General features: G+C 42.4%; 1 protein-coding gene across 7 annotated transcripts in view; it reads left to right on the top strand.

Annotated features, from left to right (window-relative positions):
- The window catches only part of PALM2AKAP2 (PALM2 and AKAP2 fusion), a 267,852-nt gene that overhangs the window by 97,489 nt on the left and 148,279 nt on the right, over positions 1–22,084 (top strand). For 4 of the 7 annotated variants that reach the window (XM_065046386.1, XM_065046383.1, XM_065046387.1 and 1 more), the window contains 3 exons: positions 9,307–9,421; positions 10,033–10,054; positions 19,018–19,119. In XM_065046386.1, the coding sequence (XP_064902458.1) occupies positions 9,307–9,421; positions 10,033–10,054; positions 19,018–19,119 (239 nt within the window). The remainder of the gene's footprint in view (positions 1–9,306; positions 9,422–10,032; positions 10,055–19,017; positions 19,120–22,084) is intronic. The other 3 variants (XM_065046385.1, XM_005513418.3, XM_065046401.1) reach the window with 1 other exon arrangement.

Below are 22,084 nucleotides of genomic sequence, written 5' to 3'. Positions count from 1 at the left end.
ATGGGAATGCCTTTCTCTAAACCCACTCCAGCACCTCAATGTCTTTCTTGTAGTGAGGGGCCCAAAACTGAACACAGGATTCGAGATGTGGCCTCACCAGTGCTCAGTACAGCAGAACCATCACTTCCCTAGTCCTGCTGGCCACACTATTCCTGATACAAACCGGGATGCTGTTGGCCTTCTTGGCCACCTGGGCACACTGCTGGCTCATGTTCAGCCAGCTGTCAACCAGCACCGCCAGGTCCTTGTCTACCAGTAGCTTTGCCTGGCTTATGCTCTGCCCTGAGCTCCCCCCGAACCTTAGCAGCTCGTCTCTCAGCTGACATTGTAAATCAAGGACAAAAAGTATATTCGCAGTCTGGACATGGGGGGCTGAAACCTCTTAAGGGAAATACTTGTAGTAATTTTGAGGGTTTTTTCCTTCCCTTCATTAAAAAAGAAGGTGGACCTAAAGCTCACACCCTCTTCCAGGTTTCCTGCCTTCCTTGTGAATGCTGCTAGGTAACTAAATGTGTACCTCCAGTGTATCAGTATGTATAGGAATTGCACAAAAGTATTCTCCTTCCTTGGCAGCTTACCATATGTGCGATGCATAAGGTCATGCATTCATTTTGATTGTACATCCACGATAACCTTGGGTAATGCTGCAGTAGCCAGCGCTGCTGCACTGTGGAGGAACAAGCACTCAACAGTCATCTCCCCTGTTGTTCTCCCTCTATTTCTTGGACCTCTCCCAAGATATAAATAACACAGACCACTGTACAGCTGGACTGCCGGCATGTGTTGCTAAATCTAAATGAATTTTCGTGTGCATAGCTGCAATGTGCCAGAAAACTGTTTTTCACAGGGCTGGCCACACCTGTGTTGCTTTTCTAGTCTCTAGGTGCATGCTCTCATGTACAGGGACTTTGTGCTGGGAAGATTAGGTCCTCTCTGGAGCCTATTCCCTGTGCTCAGATTGCCTGGCTGGTCCTCTGAAGTACACCTCAACGGTAGGCGCAAAGGACAGCATGGGAGGTGGGGAGGATTTCAAAACAGCAAGACATATGGGCACGTTTGTCCCTGTACGCTTGTGTGTCCTTAGGCATCCCAGGACGAACTCTCCTGGTGATGTCCTGAAAAGGTTTACTTGAAGCCATGGGAGAGCAAGCAAATTTCTGCATTGTCCAGTGTCCTTTGAGTCTTTGCACCTTCACCTTCCAATTACAAAGTACAGAGCATCTGTCATCTCTCAGATGACTATTTTTTCTTCCCTGCCTTCCTCCTGACACCCCAGCAGGTACCAAACAGTGAACGGCAGATGATGCATCTCTGTGTTTGTGGTGTAAGTCCCATACATTGTCTGGTGTGACTCTCAGCCTGTCCGAATATGGCAAGCTGCATATCTGCTTTTGTGCAACCTGTTTTATGTCAGCTATGGTTTCTCACTTCATTTACTTTCTTTTGAAGTTTTGGACACTGGACCAAGGGGCTCCAAGGGCAGGAGTCTTGTCCGCTTTCTGGGCATGGAAGAAGAAAATGATAGCAATAGTAAACAGGAGAGACAAAATGCAGCTTCACCAGGAGGAGTTTAACTATGCATTTTAATCTCACAGGGCTGGGCCAAGAAACAAGGACATTTGTGCCATTTGTTTTAAACACAAGTGCTCCAAGAGCTGGATGATTCAAAGCCAGACTCTGCCAGAGTGGGTTAGGCTATCAGAGTCTTTAATTGGCTGGGCAAGGAAATAAAGGGACTGGTAAGATCTGCCAGTTCCTGCCTGGAGCCTGCTCAGGAACACACACTGAAGTTTTCAGATCAAACCACTCTGGTATGAGCAGACAGAGAGAAAATAAGTGGACTCTTCACTCTTTCACCTCTTTGGCCACTGGCCGAGGGGCTGTGTTCAGAACAGGGCTTTTTTTTTTATTTTATTTTTTTCTCCTCCATTTCCTGAAGGAGGGTCAAGCCATGTGCTCAGGGCAAGCATCCAAGGCATGGTGATTCACTGAGTTCCAGTCACTGATCTGCCTGCAGTGGGAAGTTTTCAAGTTGTAATCTCACCCAGGCTGGAGATATCTCCAGTTTGAAGAACTTGGCCCTGGAAGGCTCATGTTTGTAAAAGTCCACAAACAAGTATGGGATGCAAATGCCATGCGGGCAAGAATTCTGGTGTTAAGGTGATATGAGGAGATGATACTGGAATGAGATAACATCCTTCTAAAATAGAGGAAAAGCAGGCCGTGAAAACATGCTTCCAGTTGGAGGAAAAGTCACTCCAGAGGACACTGGAAGTCCCCATGCTGGGGAAATTTAACTCTGCATCAGGCGAACTACTGAAAAAAATTTATACACAGTCTTGCTTTGGTAACAAAAAGGATTCAGATGTATAAATTCTGCAATTCCAGGTCAATGCATTTGCACTATGTCAACACTAAGCCTTCTACACCTGGAGCAGCCAACATTTTACTATCTCAGGGTAATGACTGTTGAGTTTTACACCTCGTCATGTTTAGCTCCAGAAAGCCTGAAGCCAGTGCTTGACTTACTGGCCTTGATTTGTCTAATTTAGCAGATATTAACCTGATCTTAAACCCAACAGATGCAAAATATCAATATACAGTTCTCTTTCTACCCATGTGTGTATACACATTTACTTCAAACAACAAAGGGAATTATAGAGAGTTTTTCCTCTCTTCCCAAGTTCATCAGCTGGTACTGAGATGCAATTTTTGCTTGGTGAAGGGAATGGTTTCCCTTCCTGTGTATTCAGGAAGATTCACAGAGATTACCAAAGCAACTCATTCAGCATCATGCCTGAATCTCATTTCCAAGCATTGATTGTTGATAATGCATTCCCAGTCTTCCAAGCCATGGATATTTTGCCTTTTCAAAGATTCTCATTAAGTTTGTTTCACTTGATTATCAGCTGCACTCTGTAAACAACAGCTTTTTGGAAATCATAAGATGTGCACTGCCAGCTTTCCTCTTTGAGGATGAGCAGTTCAAAAAGGATGAGGTCTGCAGAAAGACAAACTAAGAAGCATTGAATTACTCAGCTCTGGAATTCCATTTCACATCCTGCAACTGACCTGAAATCAAGTTTTTTTGCCATCAGCACTATGTGTTGGTATAGGGTGACATCCACAGATGGTCCAACTGGCTTTGTCACAACTGCTGGTGTTTGCTAAGAAAACTAAACCAATGTGGAAACTAAAACGAGTATTAGTGATTTCCCCCTCCCCTACAGCAGATAAAAGGCACTGTTCATGGTTTTAGCTCCACTTTCTTAGGTGTGTTGATTTACAGCCAGGTTGTTGGTGCTTGGTGATTGATAAGGGTATAGAAAGCACGTCAATGGCTGAGGTGCTGGATTGAGATTTAGGATACAGCACCCCATATCTTCTCCAGTTTTGCAGGTTTAAAGAGCCTAAACACAAGACTTACACATCTTGCAGGAGGAACCCTTTCCCTTTCCACTTGCCAGTTCATTTTCCAAGGTTATTCTGAAGCTGGGTGAGCTAACAGGTACCCTGCTGCCCCAGAAACCTTTACAATGACCAAAAGTAGGAATGAGAGGCTGATGGGGAGAAGAATTTTTGCCAGTGCTTTTTTGCGCTGTGGGAAACGACATGTGGCTCTGTACTCACAGAAGGGTGAACACTGCACGTTAGTTTCAGTTTCTGGTTTTGCTGTGTGGTCAAAAGCTTTGTGAGGGCAAGATCCTTGAGACCAGCAGAGAGTTTGTGCAGAGATCAAATTCATCCCTATGAGCAAGCCCTGTTAGGACTAAACTTGTTGTTTAACTTTCTGTTTAGTAAGCATCAGAGGAGTTTGTTGCAGTTCACTGCTTGTGAATCTGCCATTTTAATAGCAGCTGTAACACCTCAGGATGTTCAACTGACAGTAATTACTGATATACAGGCCCATGTCTTCTTTGTGCCTTTTATATCAGGTTGATTCACAGCGTTAGCCAAGCAATAGCAAAATAATCAGTTCATAGCTGAGCCGTCCCCGACTCTACATATGCATCCGTTACCTTTTCCCTTCAAGTGTTTACTCTGATTAGGTATTTCCTGTTTTTCCCCTAAGTTCTGAATACTTGTATATTTACCTTATTAGTGCTGATGGATGTTCCTTTCTCCACTGACATCTCAGTATTTGTGCTGCAGATATACCTTCTATTACATTTCTGTCTTCACTGCAGAAATGACAGGAGTATTTCTCATGTGCAACCGAGCATGCAGAGCTAGTACAGGCTAAAGAAACTGGTCCATAAACCTGCAGCTGTTCTCCCTGTCTATAATGCTTTTACCATCCCACCCCAAAAAACAACACACTGCTGAGCCAAGTGTAGGTATCTCTAGAAATCATGTTATCTGCCAGAGTTAATTAGCTGTGTAGAGGAGGCTGTTTTCTTCAGGCATCGTTCTGCTTAGTTGGAATTTGTACGCTCCTGTTGCAAAGCAGCATGACGGCACCAGCTGTGTGAGTGCCCTGCGGGATCCTGCTCCAGGTCCCTCTGGGTGTTGAGGTAACCGCGCCTTGTGCAGGAACAGTCTTCGCCTTTCAGCAGAGAGGAAAATGACAGACCAAGTCAGTGGGTGTCAACATCCTAGCATGGGAAATAGAGGAAATCCTTCATCTAGAGAGCATGCATTTACCACGTTCAGGCTAGAGCACAAAACAAGTCCCCTATGTCCAAATATGATGTTTGCTGGGTACTGAGTGCTAAACATAAACGCACAAGTACACATACCAGATACCAAAACTCTCCTACTGCCTCTTCCTCACTTAGATCTCCCTTCTTAACTCCACTTTTTGTCACCTAAATTAAAGTCTTCTGTGCTGTCTGACAGCTCCTTTGGTCCCTGATCCCAGCATCTCTGCAGGAACTGCACTGCCCACCTTGCCTACACTTGTATGGACTTCTGGTTGGGTCAAAATCCCATCAAACACACCGTTTAGCAGTCTGGTGTGTTCCCTTCCCCTGCAGCTCTGAATGGTTCTGGTCTGAATTTTGCAGGGCATGATGACTGATAGCTATAGACTATATAAGAGAAAGCCTGTGAGTAGCCTCAAAATTTAAACTTTAGAGTTTCAAGCCCTAGCTGGAAGAAGCCATGAGCATCCTGGTCTGACCTCACAGCTGTCTCTGCTTTGAGGAGGGGATTGGGCTAGAGAACCCCCCAAGGTTGCTTCCAGCCTGTATTATCCTGAGAGCCTGTAATCCTACTGACCAAGGAACCAGGGCATCTCCAAATGACAGGAAAGTGTTGGCCAAGAGACAACATCCCTTCTGCTGTTGGCAGCTTCTTCCTCTTCACAGCAGGACATCACTGCTAACATGAGCAGGAGGGTCACCTGCCTTACATGAGCAGCTCTTCTCAGCCCTCCTGAAAATCCTGTTGTATCCTCAGATGCTTATGGAAGACACCCATTAAAGAAAGCTGCAGGACAGAGAGACTATCAGCAAGGCATGTTTGGCTTTCTGAGTGGTGAAATCTCTCTGGTTAGTTTCTCTGATGTTTGGGAAAAATAAGGTTCTTTCTATATCCACTGAAAAAAACATGCCCTTGTCAAAGCAACTCCAGACTCCCTGACCCATTTCTTCTCCTTGTATCAACAGTTTAGCAAATCCCAGTGACCAGATAACTGCCTGGCCCAATAAGCCACAACTCTAGTGGTCTTGCACCACTTCTGCCTCGCCTGGATCTCCGTTTTCTTTCTTATTTTTTTCCTTACAGAACTTCAGATATTGTAGTTGTTTATTTAACTGGCTTTCTTGTTGTGGCATCTTTCAAACGCCAGCCTGAATTCTGTTGAGAAGCCAGGAACAAGGGAATTATAAGGTTTCCTTTCCAGGTGTCAAATGACAATTAAAGCACATCCTTTTTAAACTGGGCTAGAAGAACTTTATTGAATATTTAACAGGTTCACACAGGAAGAATGTAAACACTTTGTCTATGCTCATACGTGCACACGTGCACTCTGAATGGATGTATTACTGTTTAAACCATCATGTAGCCTATTGCTCAAAACAGATGTGATATCAGTGCATTTGGATTTTCGGACCTAATTTGCATGTCTCTGTGGTATCTTGTTACTAAAAAAAAAAGCAGGCAGTTCTCGTTATCACTCAGCAGTTCTGATTATATGAAGCTCACTAAAAAAAAAAAAAAAGAAAAGGTGCAAGACAACCTTCAGTTTGCAGTATGATTTTAATTTTTGCATTGCTGGCCCCTAGGTAAAAAGGCAGTCTGAAAGAAGCGGTAAAGACTCCAGGTCCAAATTTTCCAGTGAGGTCTGTGGTGCTTAGGTGGTTTACTGATGAATGTATACAACGTATCGAGTGGAAACTGTGCCCTTAAATATTCCTGTTGCCTCAGTGCCTCAGCAGCATTGCCTCAGCCTTTAAGCCTAGAGAGTACAGATGAGTGAAAAGGTATAAATCATTCTCCTGTGGATATTAACGGTTGCTATATGATCCCTGTGTAACACGTACATTCTTCCTGAACGTTCCGTATTTTTCCTGCCATAATTAGGAATTCAGACACATTCCACACAGGGCCTGGGACACTCTCATTCTACCTGCACTGATTTCAGTGGAAAAAGGGCAATTTGCTCCCATATATGCATTCCCACTCAGTGTCACATAGGAAAGCTGTGCCCCTACAAACTTCATCCATGTTTCTAAATCCTGGCAGCTCTGTCTCCATCCCTTTCCTCTTTAGTAAGTTCTTCTTAGTACCCCCTCTGGAAGGAACTGAAGAAGTGATTCAGGAAAAAAGAAATAAAATAAAAAGTTGTCAAAATAGGGTAACCTAATGTTGCAACTCCAAGTCACTTTATTGGTGAGTGGTAGAGTGGCACAAATGAAGCAGAAACTGAGGAAGTGAACCAGGAGGGGAAGAAAAAAGACATAATCAAATAAAAACAAAAGAAAGAAAATATTAATTCAATCAATTGCTTGGTATGCAAGTGCAAGTTATCATGCACATGCATTGGAAGCAAACTTTCTGTGTAAGACCAAACAATTCATGACAAACGTACAGTTTTGAGCTGGTGTACAAAAAATGGTGCAACTGTAATTGCCCCAAATTATAAGGAGTCAACTTGCTTATAATCTCAGTGATGTCAAATGAGTTCTTACACCAGTGTTTTCATGGTCATAAACTATTAACTAATGTCCAGCTCATTTGAAATAAAAAGCACTTCTTTCTTCCCCTGTATTTTGTCTTTGCTGACTTCTGTGCACTCCTACTTCCCAGTCTCATCCTGGATCATGTAGCGATCAAAATGTGCCAGGCTGCAGAATATGTATCCTGAAAATGCTGCTTAGTGATTCACTTGGGAAGAAAAAGAACATACCACTAAACCCTGACTCACCCAGATCCACAGTGTAATTTCACCTGACAGCACAGCAGAATAGTTCCAATATCTTTATTAGCAAGGTATAGATGTATGTGGATCTACTAATTGTTCCAAGAGATAAGGTAGGAAACGAAGCCTCCCTCCTGTTGACTTCTAAATTTGTGAAGTAGGAGCATGACATTGGCTGACCTCAGTGACGAATTATTTTTTCACTTCACTAGGTATGTTAAAACATTCCCTGGGAAGAAAAGTGAAGTATTTTTTTGAAAGCTTTCTCTCTGAATCACAACATAAGGGGAAAAAAATCATTCTGTATAGAATTGTTCTATTTCAGCAAAACAAAATATTTTGTTTCTGCATTTTCATTTTTTATATTAATTTAGATAAAACAGTAAGTGGATTGGAGTAGTACTTTCCAACAGTTCATCTCAAAATCACTGCAATTAAGTGATTTCAACTTGGAGATGAGGGAGTTGCCTCTAAGAGAGAAAAACGGCAGTTCAACAAACCACCATGAATTCAAGACAACTAAGTATTCACATACTTCAGGAAAGCAAAATCTGCCTTTTTCCATCGGCAACAACTTGATGCTGACACTTTTGCCTCCCTCCAGTGAAAAGTGTTACCAGCAAGTGCCACACATCTTTCATCCTTGTGCAGTTAGAACGTGGGGAAAAATTTCCTGCCTTACGTTAGAACCCTACGTCTATATATAGACGTATGAACTTCACAAGCAACTCGAGCTGTCAAGTCCCTGAAAGGAGCAATCCCTCCCTGCTCCCTCTCTGCTCACTGGCACTTTGTCCCTGCCCTCTGCCTTTTGATTGAACAGGCATTAATGAAGTCCTGTGCTGAGCCAGGCTGGCAAAGAGTAAAAATATGTTCCTTTAGCTTGGATCAGTGCCCTGACCCTTCTCTTGAGAAGTAGTGGCAGAAAGTCAGGAGCCAGCAGCCATGGGTGATGAAAGCACTGGGCAATGCTGATCTGTCACACTCAGAGAAATATGGTCCAACAAGCAGAGCAGCCAGAGCTCTTTCTGTAGGCAAATGGGGTTTTAGGTAATTATCCCTGTTCAAAAGGGTTGATCTTAAGTCATATTATAGATTTGAAGGTTTATTTGGTCAAAAGTGAGGAAATAAAGATGGTTATAAATATAAAAAGAGAGAGAGAGAAAGAGGGAAGCATCCTGCACCTGCATAAATCATGTCAAGAAAAGGAGGTTTGAGTTAAAGTAATGGAGAATCTAACCCTGATTAAAGTGTACCTCAGATCACAATAGACGCATCTTAAGGACTGAATGTCATTAGGTCTTGACAAGAGAAACGAGAGTGCTCAATGCTCATTGCCTAGCAAAGTAAGTTTATTTTCTGAGCAGCCTGTGTATTTTATTACCTGAAGCCTCTGGAGTCCCCAGTATCACGCAGTAACAGTAGAAAGCAAAGATGGATATCCCAAAGTGTTATTGTCAGGAGTGGGTGAAGCACCAGTCCAAGAGAAGTTCCTAACACAACTGGTTGACTGCCAGCTTCCAACAACTGCTTCCAGTTTCATTGTCTGAAGTACGGAAGCATTAGAAGACACTTATTCCTATAATTATTACTGCGTATTTACGGTTATATCCCGTACTGTGATTTATAAAATGAAAGTGTATAGCTGAGAGATGTTACAGGAATTGGGGTGAAGGGATACCAAGATATATTTTTAGTTAATCTGTACTTGCTTTTGCAGAAGTGGATAATAAGAGAATTAATGTTTTTCTTTTAAATAGATCTGTTTTACAAATAATGCACATGCCCTTCATACACTAGGAAAGCAGTTGTGAATAACACGAGTGAAAGTTATTCCTGATGATATTTGAAATTCTAATTAATACCTAGGAAACTATGGATCATTGAAATAATTGTCACGTTTTATTTTTGTGTGTATGTGCATGTCTGTATGTCTTTCACAGGTTAGAGCAAGAAATACAGAAGTTAGAAAGTGAGGAATCCCAAATATCTGCCAAAGAACAAATCATTTTGGAGAAACTAAAAGAGACTGAGAAATCTTTGGACAACTTGCAAAAGGTATTAAAAAAAGAAAAAAAAAAAAAGTCACTCGGGCACAGATTGAAACCAATGTAGACTCTTAGCACTGTCTGAAAGTAGCAGGTATAACATGTGCACTTATGGGAAGATTGAGGGCACATATCTCAAAACAGGATGAACTAGAAAAGATACAGAGGCATCAGATCTATTTTGGTTGGGTTACTTGGATTTCCCCTTTCCACTCCCACTCTTTTTTTTAAGAGGGATTTCAGAGACTATCTCCCTAGCTTATCTGCAGGCATACGGTGTGAGCTTTCAGTCCCACAGAAAGATGTCAGCAGGACCCTGAAAGGCATCTCAAACTTCCCTGCTCCCTGTGGCACCCCGTGATAGGGATATTCACCACAAAAGCCACTTCTGAAAATTATATCCTGCAACAAACAGCATTGTTTTCCTTTTATTACACCGTGTCCCTCTCCCCCAGTCTCAAATGGCACCTAAACCTGAGAAGTCACATCCCCAGTATCCATTTAAAAATTACAAAGAACCAAAAACAAAAAAACAAACCTAGCACAAAAATCCAGACTTTGTGCAAATTACACTAAAAATATAAAAGGTTTAACTAAGTGTCTTATTTTTTCCTTTCACAGAGTTTCTCACACCAGGATGGTGGTAAGTGCCTTTTTATTATCGTATAACTTTGGGTTTTAAAAAAGCTGTTACTATAGCTTTGTTGCAAAGGTTTACAGAGCGGGGATTCTTCTCTTTGTTGTGTGTTTCTGATTTATTACTAGAGCCATTACCTTTTTCTTTGGTATTGCTATAGTGCAAGCACAAACATCACTATTGTGGTGAAACATAATTCCTTTAGCAGATCTCCACCTCTTATGTGCACACAAGGGAAAAGAACAGCATGGATGACTTAAAACGGACATCATACAACTTGTATGTTATTGACTTCTCCCACCACATGATAGCCCTGCACTGCAAACTCCTTTTCACCTCCCTGTGGTCAGTCTTCTCCATTGTATGTGCTCATGCTCTGTTTGTGAACAGCTAAATACAACAAGGACTATTCCTAATATCCAGGAACAATTATTAGCATTAAACTGCTTCACTGATGAATTATATTCTCTGTATGGTGATTCTTACAGAAGAAAAACGTCACATGGGTGGATGAGGATGTAATAATTCCTAGTTTATAAACTCAGTATCACTACGTATGATCAGTCTAAATACTGAGTTAGAAATGTAGGTGTCTGAGTGAGCAAATAGTATGTTTTGCTCCCAGGAAGCTAGAGAGACCCTTGTAGTATGTCTCCAGGACACTTAAGACCCAGGAAGAATCCATCGGCAGATAAATCTGCACTCCAGACACTCGTCCACAGTGCGTGTCTTTGAACTGACAAGATTCAAAATACCAAGGTCAAGACGAGATCCTCCAGAGGCTGACAAAGCCATGCACAACTGTATCAACTGTACCAGGAGTGTAGATGAGGAACATGTAGGATGAGCCTAACAGTAAAGCATTGGGACACAATACAAAATTAATATGTGATATATAAGCTGACTTGGAGCTGTCTTATTTTTTTTAACACAAAAATCTAGTTCAGAAATTTTCACTTCTGTTAGTGTCATAGTTTAACCCCAAATCACAACTAAACACCACACAGCTGCTCACTCACTCACCCCAGGTGTGATGGGGGAGAGAATTGGAGAGATAAAAGTGGGAAAACTTGTGGCTTGAGATAAAGACAGTTTAACAGGTAAAGCAAAAGCCTCACAGGCAAGTGAAGTAAACCAAGGAATTCATTCACTACTTTGCATCAGCAGGCAGGTGTTCAGCCATCTCCAGGAATGCCAGACTTTATCACACATAATGGTGACTTGGGAAGACAAATGCCATCACTCTGAACGTACCCACTTTCTTCTTCTTCCCCCAGTTTTATATGGTATGGAATATCCCTTTGGTCAGTTGAGCTCAGCTGTCCTAGCTGTGTCTCCTCAGCCTCTTGTATGCTCCCCACCTTCTCATCAGCAGGCCAGTATGAGCAGCTGAAAAGTCCTTGACTGCTCAGAAACAACTAAAACATCAGTGGATTATCAACATCATTCTCATGCTCAATCCGAAACACATTACCATAGCAACTTCTAGGAAGAAAATTAACTCTATCCCAGCCAAAACCATGACAGCTGGCAATATAATTCAAATTTTGTGTTAACCCTGTTGTTAAAAAAAAAAAAAAAAAAAGATCCCAGATAGGATGCCTCATGGTAAGAACTTACTCTTCCTCCTGAAGCATTTGAAATTAGCTACCATAAAGCAAATAAAGATCCAGAATGGCAGAATTTCACCATGATTGTTGGTAAGTTTCCAAAAGAGGAGTGGTACCTACAGGAATTAGCACCCAAAATGTGCTGCAGCTTTTATGACTCCTGTAAGACATGGTCTACCTCTTCAGGTGTATTGTGATGAAAATGGAACCAAAGGAAGCCCTAGCTAGCAAATACAAAGTGGTGGTTTCCCTGAAACTATTTTCTTATAGCAATGTAGTATTCTTTGGGTTCAAGAGGATCCTCGCTGCTCTCCAGATTTTGCCTTCTTTGAGTGGATTCCCTCCTTCACAAACTGAACCAGAAGAGAGGACAGCTCATGATTTCTGAAGGGTAGCAGAAATCTGCAATAATGTGCCAAAGAGAAGAGAGTAGCCCTGGAACAAATGTGCAAGCAGAGGGAGCAAGGGGTGTAGCTGATTTAGCTAGTGCCTCTTCTCTTCCAGGCCGCTTGCTCTATATATCTTGTCTCTCCCTCTTGGCAGCTGGTCCTTGTGGGCTGAGGTGAGCCCAGATCATCCTCTAAGCAGGACCGTACTCTGCTCCTCTAGGGATGGCCAAGGCTGCAGGCTGTCCTGTTAGCCCTCCCACTGTGGGCACTGTGTGACCATGCATCTTCACATGGTGCAAGCTGAGCAGGTCCTCTGTTTTCTGCTCTCTGACAACAGTCCGTGAGAGTAGCTGATGAGAGCAGGAAGAAAACACATACACAGCTAGCTGCACTCACATTGGTACCATAGATTCCTTCAAAAACATGTAAGACTTGCTTTGTTGCTGCAAATCAGCCATCTGTCTGGCAACCATGTGTAACACATGCTGCAGAGGAAAACGGCAAGGGCCACTGACTAATACAGGAAAGCTGTGTAAAACATCCACACAAACCAACACCAAGCTGTTGGGGCAATTTCTTCAATTACTGCCACATCCTGAGGGACTTCCACTCCATAAATCTCACATTAGTTTGCCTTGTGTCCATCCCTCCCTTTATTTTAAACATGATGACAGTACAGAAAGTGATTTATCTCATCATTGTGTCCATGTCCATTTTTGTGGCATATATACGGTGGTGAAAGAGCTTTTGAGTGTGCAGAAAGCACAACTACAGAGTACTCAAAGACCAGAGGGGTCCAGGAGAAGGATTTGAGGGGAAGATAGAAGTGGTGGTGAGCACCAGTGGCTGATGAAGTGTTTCCATGTGTCCCTCGCACCTTTCCTAGAAAGCAGTTATGTTTGGCAATAAGCATTTTTGAGCTTGAAGTCATCCAGGCACAATAAATGTAAATCATACATTTTCCAGGGTATAAACACACTTTGCCTTCATAGATCACTGTGTGAGAGAAAGCAGAGCAGAAAGGCTGAGGCTGGGGGCTGTGGCCCTGTCACCTGCAGCTGTGCTTCTGCCAGGTCCTTGTGGCTTGTCACTGCCAAGGTCTCCATTAAACAGGGCCTGAGATGATGATAGTAATGGCATCATTTGCTGCTGCTCAGGGCTGCAGTCAAAACCAGGCATGCTGTAGTGCTATGCTGCATGCACATCATGAACAAATGGAAAGAAGAAAACTATTACTCTGTGTGCATGTATGTTTATAGCTCAATGTATATATAAAATAAAAGCTACATTAAGATGTAACTCCTTTGACTGCTGAACTTGCCTTAGGGGAAAATTCGTCCTCTGGAATCTTTGGCCATCTGTATGCAAACCACATGCTGCTACTTCAGTCAACATACAGAAGCCACAATTACAGTAACTACAGTTTGCACAAAACTCTGTTTGAATTTGGTATGTATCAGCATATATTGGGCTAACATGTGGCTCTGGAAACTAGGGCTGGGTTTTTTAGTTCCCAGGCCATTGCTTAGGGACTCTTCTGGTTTTCTCTCCTCTGACCTCAGTCATCTGTGCAACCCAACAGCTAAACAGACGAGCATGTCCTCAGAGTACTCATGCACAGATCTTTGTAGAATGCTCTCCACGTGTCCTGTAAAAACGCATCAGCTGTCATTTTTACAGCTGTAGGGTTTTAAGTAACCTTTTAATTTGATCTGCATCCATGGCTGCCACAAGTACATCACCTCTGGCCACCTGAGTAAAAACCATTGATCGCCACCCTTTGAGTGCAGCCTGTTAGCTAATTTCCTACACATCTCACAGACCACCCATCCAATCAGTATCTTGCCAGTTTGTCCAGGAGAAGGCTGTGGGAAACAGTGCTGAACACTTTGCTGAAGTTCAGGTGCTTTCCCCGTGTCAGCCAAAGATGTTATTTTGTGTAGAAGGTGATCGGGTTAGTCTGTCATTATTTGCCCTAGATAAATCAGTGCTGTCTTTTACCAATCACCTGCTTCATTTGGTTTGTTGTAGTTTCTAGGAAGACTCATTCCATCACTTTCCCAGGGAATGAAGTAAAAGTAATGGGCCTCTAGTTTCCTGGGTCTTCTTTTAGCCTCTTCCTGTAGATCGGTATATTTTCCCTCTTCCAGTGGTCAGGGACTTCCCCTGACCTTCGTGACTTTCAAATATCATAGACAGTTACCTTGCAACAATGTCAACCACTTCTCTTAACGCTCTTCGGTGAATTCTGTCAAGATCCATGCATTTATGTGGTCTGAGCCCTTGCAAGAGGCTGCAGACCAGTCCTTCCTTCACTACTGGTAAGTCAACACATGAGTTGTAGCAGCTACTTGACTTTGTGATCTGGGGTCCAGCTACACCAATAAAGACAGAGGCAAAGAAGGTATTGAGAACCTCTGCCTTGTCAGCATCATTAGGGACCAGTTTCCCTGCCCTGTTTAGTAATGGGCCTATGTCTTCCCTGTGCTTCTGCTTACTACTCACAAATCTGAAGAACCCTTTCTTGTTGCAGTTGACATTTTTGGGCAATTTCAGTTCTTGTCGAGCCTTAGCCTTGCTGACTGCATCTCTTCATGCTCTAACAAGGTTCTTGTAGTCCTCAGTGGCTATTTTGCAGTTTTTCCATAGCCAATATTCTTCATTTTGCTTTCAATTATACCTAAAAGCTCATTGTTAAGCTGGGTGGTCTTTTGTTCAGCCTTCTTCCTTTTGCAGAGGGTGAACCATTCTTGTGCTTTCAGCAGCCACTTCTTGAACAACTCCAAGGACTCACAAGCTCCTTTGCCCTCCGTGGATGCTTCTCATGGAATCTCTTGCAGCTGGACTCTGAGCATATCTAAGTTGGCTTTTCTAAAACTTGGGGTCTTCATCCTAGTTCCTCAGTGTGCTCAGCAGGACCTTTAACTCCTCAATGTTGTGGTCACTGTAACTTAAGCTACCGTTGGTAGTTATGTTGTCAAGTAATTCTTCTCAGTTTGTGAACACTAAACCTAGCAAAGTGCTGCTCCTAGTCAGCATGTCCAGCAAATGCTGCAGGAAGCAATCCTCAATGTGATCCAGGAACTTGATGAACACAGTGCACCACTGTGTTTTTTTCCTAACAAATGTTTGTGTAGTTTAAGCCAACCGTAAGGACCAGGTTCTGTCAGCCTGAGACTTCCTTGAGCTGCCAAGATAAGGTTTTGTAGGCTTCATCATCCTGACTAGGAGGTCATTAGCATATATCTAATGTAGGATCTCCCTGGGTGATGATCCTTCTAACCTTGGTTCAAAGACATTCATTCAGTAGAACTAGCATATCTTCAGAGCTCTGCTCTATGCACTCAATTTTCTCTAAAGGGCAACTCCACTTCCTCTTTTTCCTTTTCTGTCTTTCTGAAGGAGTCTATAGCCATCCATTGTGGTCTTCCCATCATGTGAGTTTTCCCATCAAGGTTCTGTGACCCCCGTGACATCTCTCACACTGACTAGCCCCTCCTGCTTATTGTCCAGATTACATACACTGGCACACATTCACTTGAGGTGGCTGAACTGAGGGTTCTTGCCTTTGGAAAGGGTTGGGGAGCATTCCCTACAACTCTGATAGGCACACTTACCCACTCCATTGCTTATGGATATATAGGTGTCAGCTGTGGATTCTACCCCCAACTTTGTTAGTCTAAAGCATGATTCACTAAGTCAGAGCCAGGCTATTCAGCTTTTAGCAAAGCTTCCTGCTTAAACTTCCGTTCATGGTCTTACAGCTCTGGTGGGAGGGTCATAATCTCTGTTCTCTCTGACATAGTTCCATGGAACTCCAGAGGCCCTTGCAGGTGGAATAGCCCTGCCCAGGGAGTCAGCATTTGCAGAAGACATTAGGTACTAATTTTAGTAGTAGTCAGACTTTTTAAAGATAATCCAGCCCCTGGAAAACGAGCTCATCTGACATTTGGCCACAAGCCTCTGCGTGGGAGCTATTCCAAGCAATTCTGACGGTTTAGTTTTCTGCAAGCACCTTTGAAGGACTGTCTGGCCCCATATGTTTTCCCAAGCACCTTTCTGTCTGGTAATAGGGAAGAGTGCTGTAGTCCTTAAATGCAGTTTGTTGTAAGTAGCGCAAAAAGCCACAGGGCATGCTTTATGGCATCCTTAGATATTAATAACTCATCAAAGGTTGAAATGAAGATATTGAATGCAGGCTGTTCAGATGCTTTAATTTATGTTCTGTCTTCTTATGTCAATGAAATGCTAATTTGTGTCTCATCTGCTTCTTGTAAAATTGATCTCCTATATCCTTTTTTAAGGTGCTAAATGAAACAGACCTTGTTGTCAGTGAGATAAAGGGAAATGAGCATTTTAATTTGGTTTCGGACGGGGATGAGGCAGGAACTGGCAGACTCATCCAAGCCCCAATTTCTTCTAGTCAAATACCCCATTTCTAACACACAACACCACCACCTGCTTCAGAAGAAAATAAAGGAGAATCCTTCACCCACCACCCCCACCATGGCGTTCCATTCTCATGAAAGTAGTGAGAATGTAGTAGTTTGTCAGAAGCCCCAAAGCTATTCTTTTAATATTTTCTTCTAAGTAACATCCAGAGAAATTTCTAAACTAAGTCAACATTAATAATACCGAACATTTACCTATGTATTGCCTCCTAATGCAAACAAAAAAAAGGCACAACAACTTACTGAGGTTCACAGACGTGCAGCATCAAAGTGAGAGTTTCACCATCAAGCTGTACAACTGATCTTACTTACTGCTAGAAATCAGCAATGCTAGCTGCCAGGATGGTCAGATCAGTTCCTTTTACAGACACTGGGGAAAAAAAAGCATTTGCGAAGGATTTTGTCTCCTGCAGTGCCCTGGCATGAGAACTGTAGCTTAAAAATGTCCATTTATTCTCATGGGCTGCAAAAGAAGTAAGGATGATTAGTTAAGCAGCACAAGTCTGCATTGGTTATACCCACGTGTGAATAGATAGGTCTATCATTCAAGTCACTGCATGAGTGTGTACTGAAACTACTGTTCCAGCAGCACACTCTACGGGGTGAATAATTACTAAATTTCTGCCATTTATAGAACACATAGTGCCTTCTTATTCTGGCCCCAAAACACAGTCCCCACTTCTTTCTTCTGATAAATTACTTCAGTTTTCAGTAATGGCCTGCTCATTTGCTGGTGATATTTCCCAGAATAACACCACCAAGCATTGTACCAATTTCTCATCACAGGCAAGAAAGCCTGCAAAAGAAAGCAGCTGTTGCTAGCCATTGCTCAGTCAGCTGTGTCCTAAACAATTATTTCTCCTAGGCTCTACTGCTAAAAATAAATACTTTGAGGAAACAGTATGCATTGAAAATACAAAGCCCATTTGCCAAGACTGCCATTTGTCCACAGAATTATGAAATAAAATAATATTTCCCTGGATGAGTGTTGGTCTTGGTAGTTTTGTTTGTTTGTTTGTTTTAAATTTATCTGTTACAACCTGAACTTATATACTAACCTCCTGGCTTTCTGGACTGAATTTGCACTCTGCCTCTGTGTCCTCCTCTGATTCTTGAAGGGGGAACCGACAGTGCTGGAGGCCACTGCAGGCTGTTAAGGTGGTAAAACCATTTCACTAACACCAGGCCTAATTTTCCTGCCAAAGAAACAGATTTTAGGATTTGAGGCGGCACATGATGTCTTTGCTGTGGATGTCACCAGGTGTAGGGTTTTTTTCTTGGATGAGTGTTAGCTCATGGGGAACATGATGAAAGTATTTCCCTTCACCATATGCAGTCAAGCAGCCTACAACAGCCACTTCATTTTCTCTCTCCTTGCACCAGCTCACTTTTATGGTCTGCACTAGTCTTCCTATCTCACCTGCTTATAACAAGACACACCAAGAAAGGCAGATTCTGCCTCCTACCCTGACACATGGACCAGACCATACTGAGGGTCTGACAACTTAAATTATACACTGTATCAGCAAAGTACCCTTGGAGGAAAAACTATGTTCTGTTTCATGCCACATAGGACCATATGTTTGAACAGAAATTTAACCATTTCCTTTAAAAAATGAAAACATTTCCAGTTGATAGGAAACAATGTGTTGGGGGTTTTGTTTTCTTTTTTCTGTTTTGGTTTGTCACTCAACTGTAAGTCAGCTATTTGCACATCTCTGCTTTGAGCTCTGCTCTTAGCTCAGCCACCGAATTCTAGCAGAATTATATACACTGAGTAGTCATATTTAAGTTAACCACAAAATATGTCCCAGTAAATACCTGTAAATTTCTTTAATGTCTCTTCTAAGGAACATGTTTAGCTAATGCAAAACAAACATCAGCTCAAATGTAAAACAAGTTGGTCCCTTCAGGTAGCTTTCTACGAGTTCATATTTTGTTGAGAATGATAGCACTGCGGAACTAGCAGGTGCTTAATATGTACTGAAGATCCCAGTGAGCACCCTATCTGTACGCATATGCAATTTCATTATTAGCCAAATTTCAGGTCTAAGAACAAAAAGCTAAATACTGGCTCAATAATAGCAGAAACAGCCAGTGCAAAAGAGCCAGCCTTTCATCCCATTCAGTCAACACTAGCATTTTTAGGCTTTTATATTGGTAACTGGAATGTCATGTATTGGGGGTATCATGTTAGGTTTGTTCCTTACCTTCCCCCCTCTATCCCCCCGCTATTTTAAAGGTCATGGACTTGATAAATCTAGAACCTCCTGACAAATAATTTTATGTGTTCAACTGACAGAAGGTTTGAGTCATCTGGACCCATTCCCTCCTGCCTCAGCTAGTCTATTGAACACCAATCACACGACAGTGACTTTGCACTTTGTTTGCTTTGATCCAATTATCTAGTACAAAGCTCCAGTAACTATTGTCGGGGCTGACAACGCTCTGCTGTCTAAGCAATGAAGCCAGTGGGGCTCGTAGCACAAATCTAACTGTTTCCTGTTCTCTGACACCAGATGCAGTAAATTACATTTACTCCCAGATCCCTGAACTCCCAGCCCTCTATTCACGAACAGCAGAGCCAGTTCCTGGGCGGGACGGAGCAAGCAGAGTAGCTGGTAAGTCTCAAGGAGCAAAGTTTTATAATACCAGTCCAGTAGTCATGAACTTTTTTTGTTATATTACCTTAATGGGTCTGGTGTCCCGATATCATTTAAATGCCAGGAAATGCCACTTGATTTGTATTTTGTAAATAAATCAAGGCCTTTTGAGCAGCAATGAGTACTCTCAAAACAATGTAACTGGGCTACATACAAGTAGCATAGGAAATGAGTCCGATTATTTATGTAGAAACTCTCTGTTCTTTCCACATCTGTTGATACAAATACATGGTATTTAGGCCAAGGTTTTGCCTCCTCCATTGTGCCCATGCAAGCCCCATTAAGATGAATGAAACAGACAGGCATTCACTAGACCACATATGTGCTTCAAACTTCTATGTCATTTTGTACTTATTCGTATACCATTATTTCTTCTTGGGGAAAAGGTGAGGAAAACTACGGCATGTTTTGTGCTTGGAGTCATACAGAGAATTTTCTAACATTATTTTTTCAGATTGAGTATGTGTCTTAAATGTGACAATGTGATTGTTAAAAGCGGTATGTTTTTCCTTTTTCAAGATCCATCTTTTCTAAACAATATATTCCCTATCTCAAGACCAAATTGCTGGTGGCTACTTAAAAGGCATCCCAGGGAGTGGGAATGAAAGGTTGCTTACTTGAAGAATGGATTAACAAGCATAACAGAGCAATATCTGAAGCTAAGATGCTGTACACAGCTATGGGATATGTCATTTTATTCAGAGGTCCTGTTGCAAGCCATTCCAAAAGCTTCCCTTCCACCAGTGCTTACCCTGATCTGTCTTAACAGCAAGCTTTTCCCTGTGTGCTTTGTGCTGTTTAGTCAACACCACCAATACACTAATTTATTTCATTCTTTAAATGACCCAAAAACCTTGTTCATGTAGTCCTTATAACAGTTTCATGTGTGTGCTATGGCTTAAAGAAAAGGCACCAGCATGTGTGCTCAAAGGCACACTATAACCATCCATCTTAAACTCAAAGTCTTTTAGGTTGTTGGGTTTTTTTTGAAGAACAGTCTCTGAATCCACTTAGAGGTAGAAGCCAAATCCTTTCATCTGCACATTGGGATCTTATTGTCATGAAGCACTGCATCATGTTACACTGTAATTAAAGCTCATGCAGAAAACTTGTAAATACAGGCTGTCATCTTCAAGCACTGCTTTCAGTTTCAACTGTATTGTCAGATAGTTTTGCATTGTATTAATAGAACACATTTTGCAGTAAATAAGCTCTGGTTAAATAAAGACACTTTAGAAATCAACATTAGTTCAGTTTTCAGCTACTTTGACAAACTGGGCTGCTAGGTTTTCCTGCAGAGAACAAATATTATGCATACAGGCAAATAAGCCAGGTTCTGTTATTCACTTCTCCCATGGCAATGCATTCCACAAGTGAAGAGGTTTCTACGACACTGGCATATATTTATGTATTTACTTGCACAAGTAACTTTAATGTCATCCTTGGGGCAGGTCATAAATTGCATGTTATGCCAATATTTTACAAACATTGCTGCTGAAATCACAGTAGAAGAAATTAGAAGTAAATATTAATAGTGGCAAATGCTTAAGCAAATTAGACAAACATAAAACACTCAAAGACAACACCTGTTAACTTTCTGGATCAGATCAGCCGGTAGTACAGGGTTTTCCAAGCAGTGTTAGAATTTGTTGCTCATAGGACATTGTTACTTACCAGTTCTCCATACCATAGATAAAAAGATGTATCTTGCAGCTCTTCTTCAGTATGTGTGGGTCCGCATGACTTAACTATCAGATTCCCGTATCTGCTTCTGAATTCAGACCCATTATACAAGCCCTCTTTTAATGGATACTACTGAATGAAATTGCCCACCACAGCAGGGAGGGTCTAGCAGATTTCACAGTCTTCTGCATTAAAAATATATGCAATAGCATGATACTCAACTATTTCACAGGAATATCGGCAGACTTTACTGAAAAGTCCTGCCCCCAGATAATAATTTTGCTTTTCAAAGAAGAGGAGAAGCACAGGAGTTCCAAGGGAGCTCAGGATGCTGCTTCTCACCAAGAAGGGAGCAGGTGGGCTGGCGATGCCTCCTCTTCAGGGCTGGGGTGCTCAGGACAAATCAGGAACTTCTGTCCATCAGAGATGATTGTCGGGATGTGCTGTTGCTCCCTCGCAGCTCAGCTTTGCTTCAGTTCAGCTGCCTGCCACTCATAAAACCTGCCAGTGTGTCAGTTTTAGCATCTACACTGTAGGCTAGCCAACCCCTACTTTTACCTCTGTAGTCTTTGCAGTTGAACAGTATCTGCAGCAGCACTGATGAGGTCAAGTGATGTTCAGAGCCCACTCACGAAAGGCCTGGAGACCAAGCCAGTAAAGAAAATTCCTCTTCTTTTCCTCCTTCCCCTCACCCCCACCCAAGAAAGTGCACCTAGAAGGGGGCAAATTCCAGAATTTTAGTGTTGTCACCTGCATCTTTTTGTTTCATTAACACTACAAGCTGGGTTAAAGGCTTCAGGTCAGAGTTACTTGCATGACACTTGAAGGACACTTTCCCACCAGGTTCCTGGGCTTGGAGAGTTCTGAGCAAGTTGTCCTTGACAGCTGCTCTCTGAGCTGCACCATGGTGCAGTATGCCACAGCTCCTCAGAGCAACCTGCTCCAGGGATAAAATCCTACTGGCCTTGGGGCAACAGCGATTTCTTTATTTCCAGCCCAAATCTCCCCTATTTCAGTCCATACCAGCTGTTCCTCAGTTTCCTGCCACACACCTCAGAGCAGAGTCCAGCTCTTGCCCCGCAGCCTCCTCCTGACTGCTGGGGCTGCTCTGGATGGCCAGGCATGAAAACTCCATAATGGGGAGATCAGAAAACTGGTATCCCTACTTCATTGTGGCAATGGGCATCCTGTGTTTAGGATCATGATAGCTATGGACCCAGCTTGTCCATAAACCTCCCAA

The sequence above is a fragment of the Columba livia genome, chromosome Z (assembly GCF_036013475.1).
Source record: "Columba livia isolate bColLiv1 breed racing homer chromosome Z, bColLiv1.pat.W.v2, whole genome shotgun sequence".
NCBI lineage: Eukaryota > Metazoa > Chordata > Aves > Columbiformes > Columbidae > Columba > Columba livia.
This window is presented reverse-complemented; position numbering and strand designations above follow the sequence as displayed.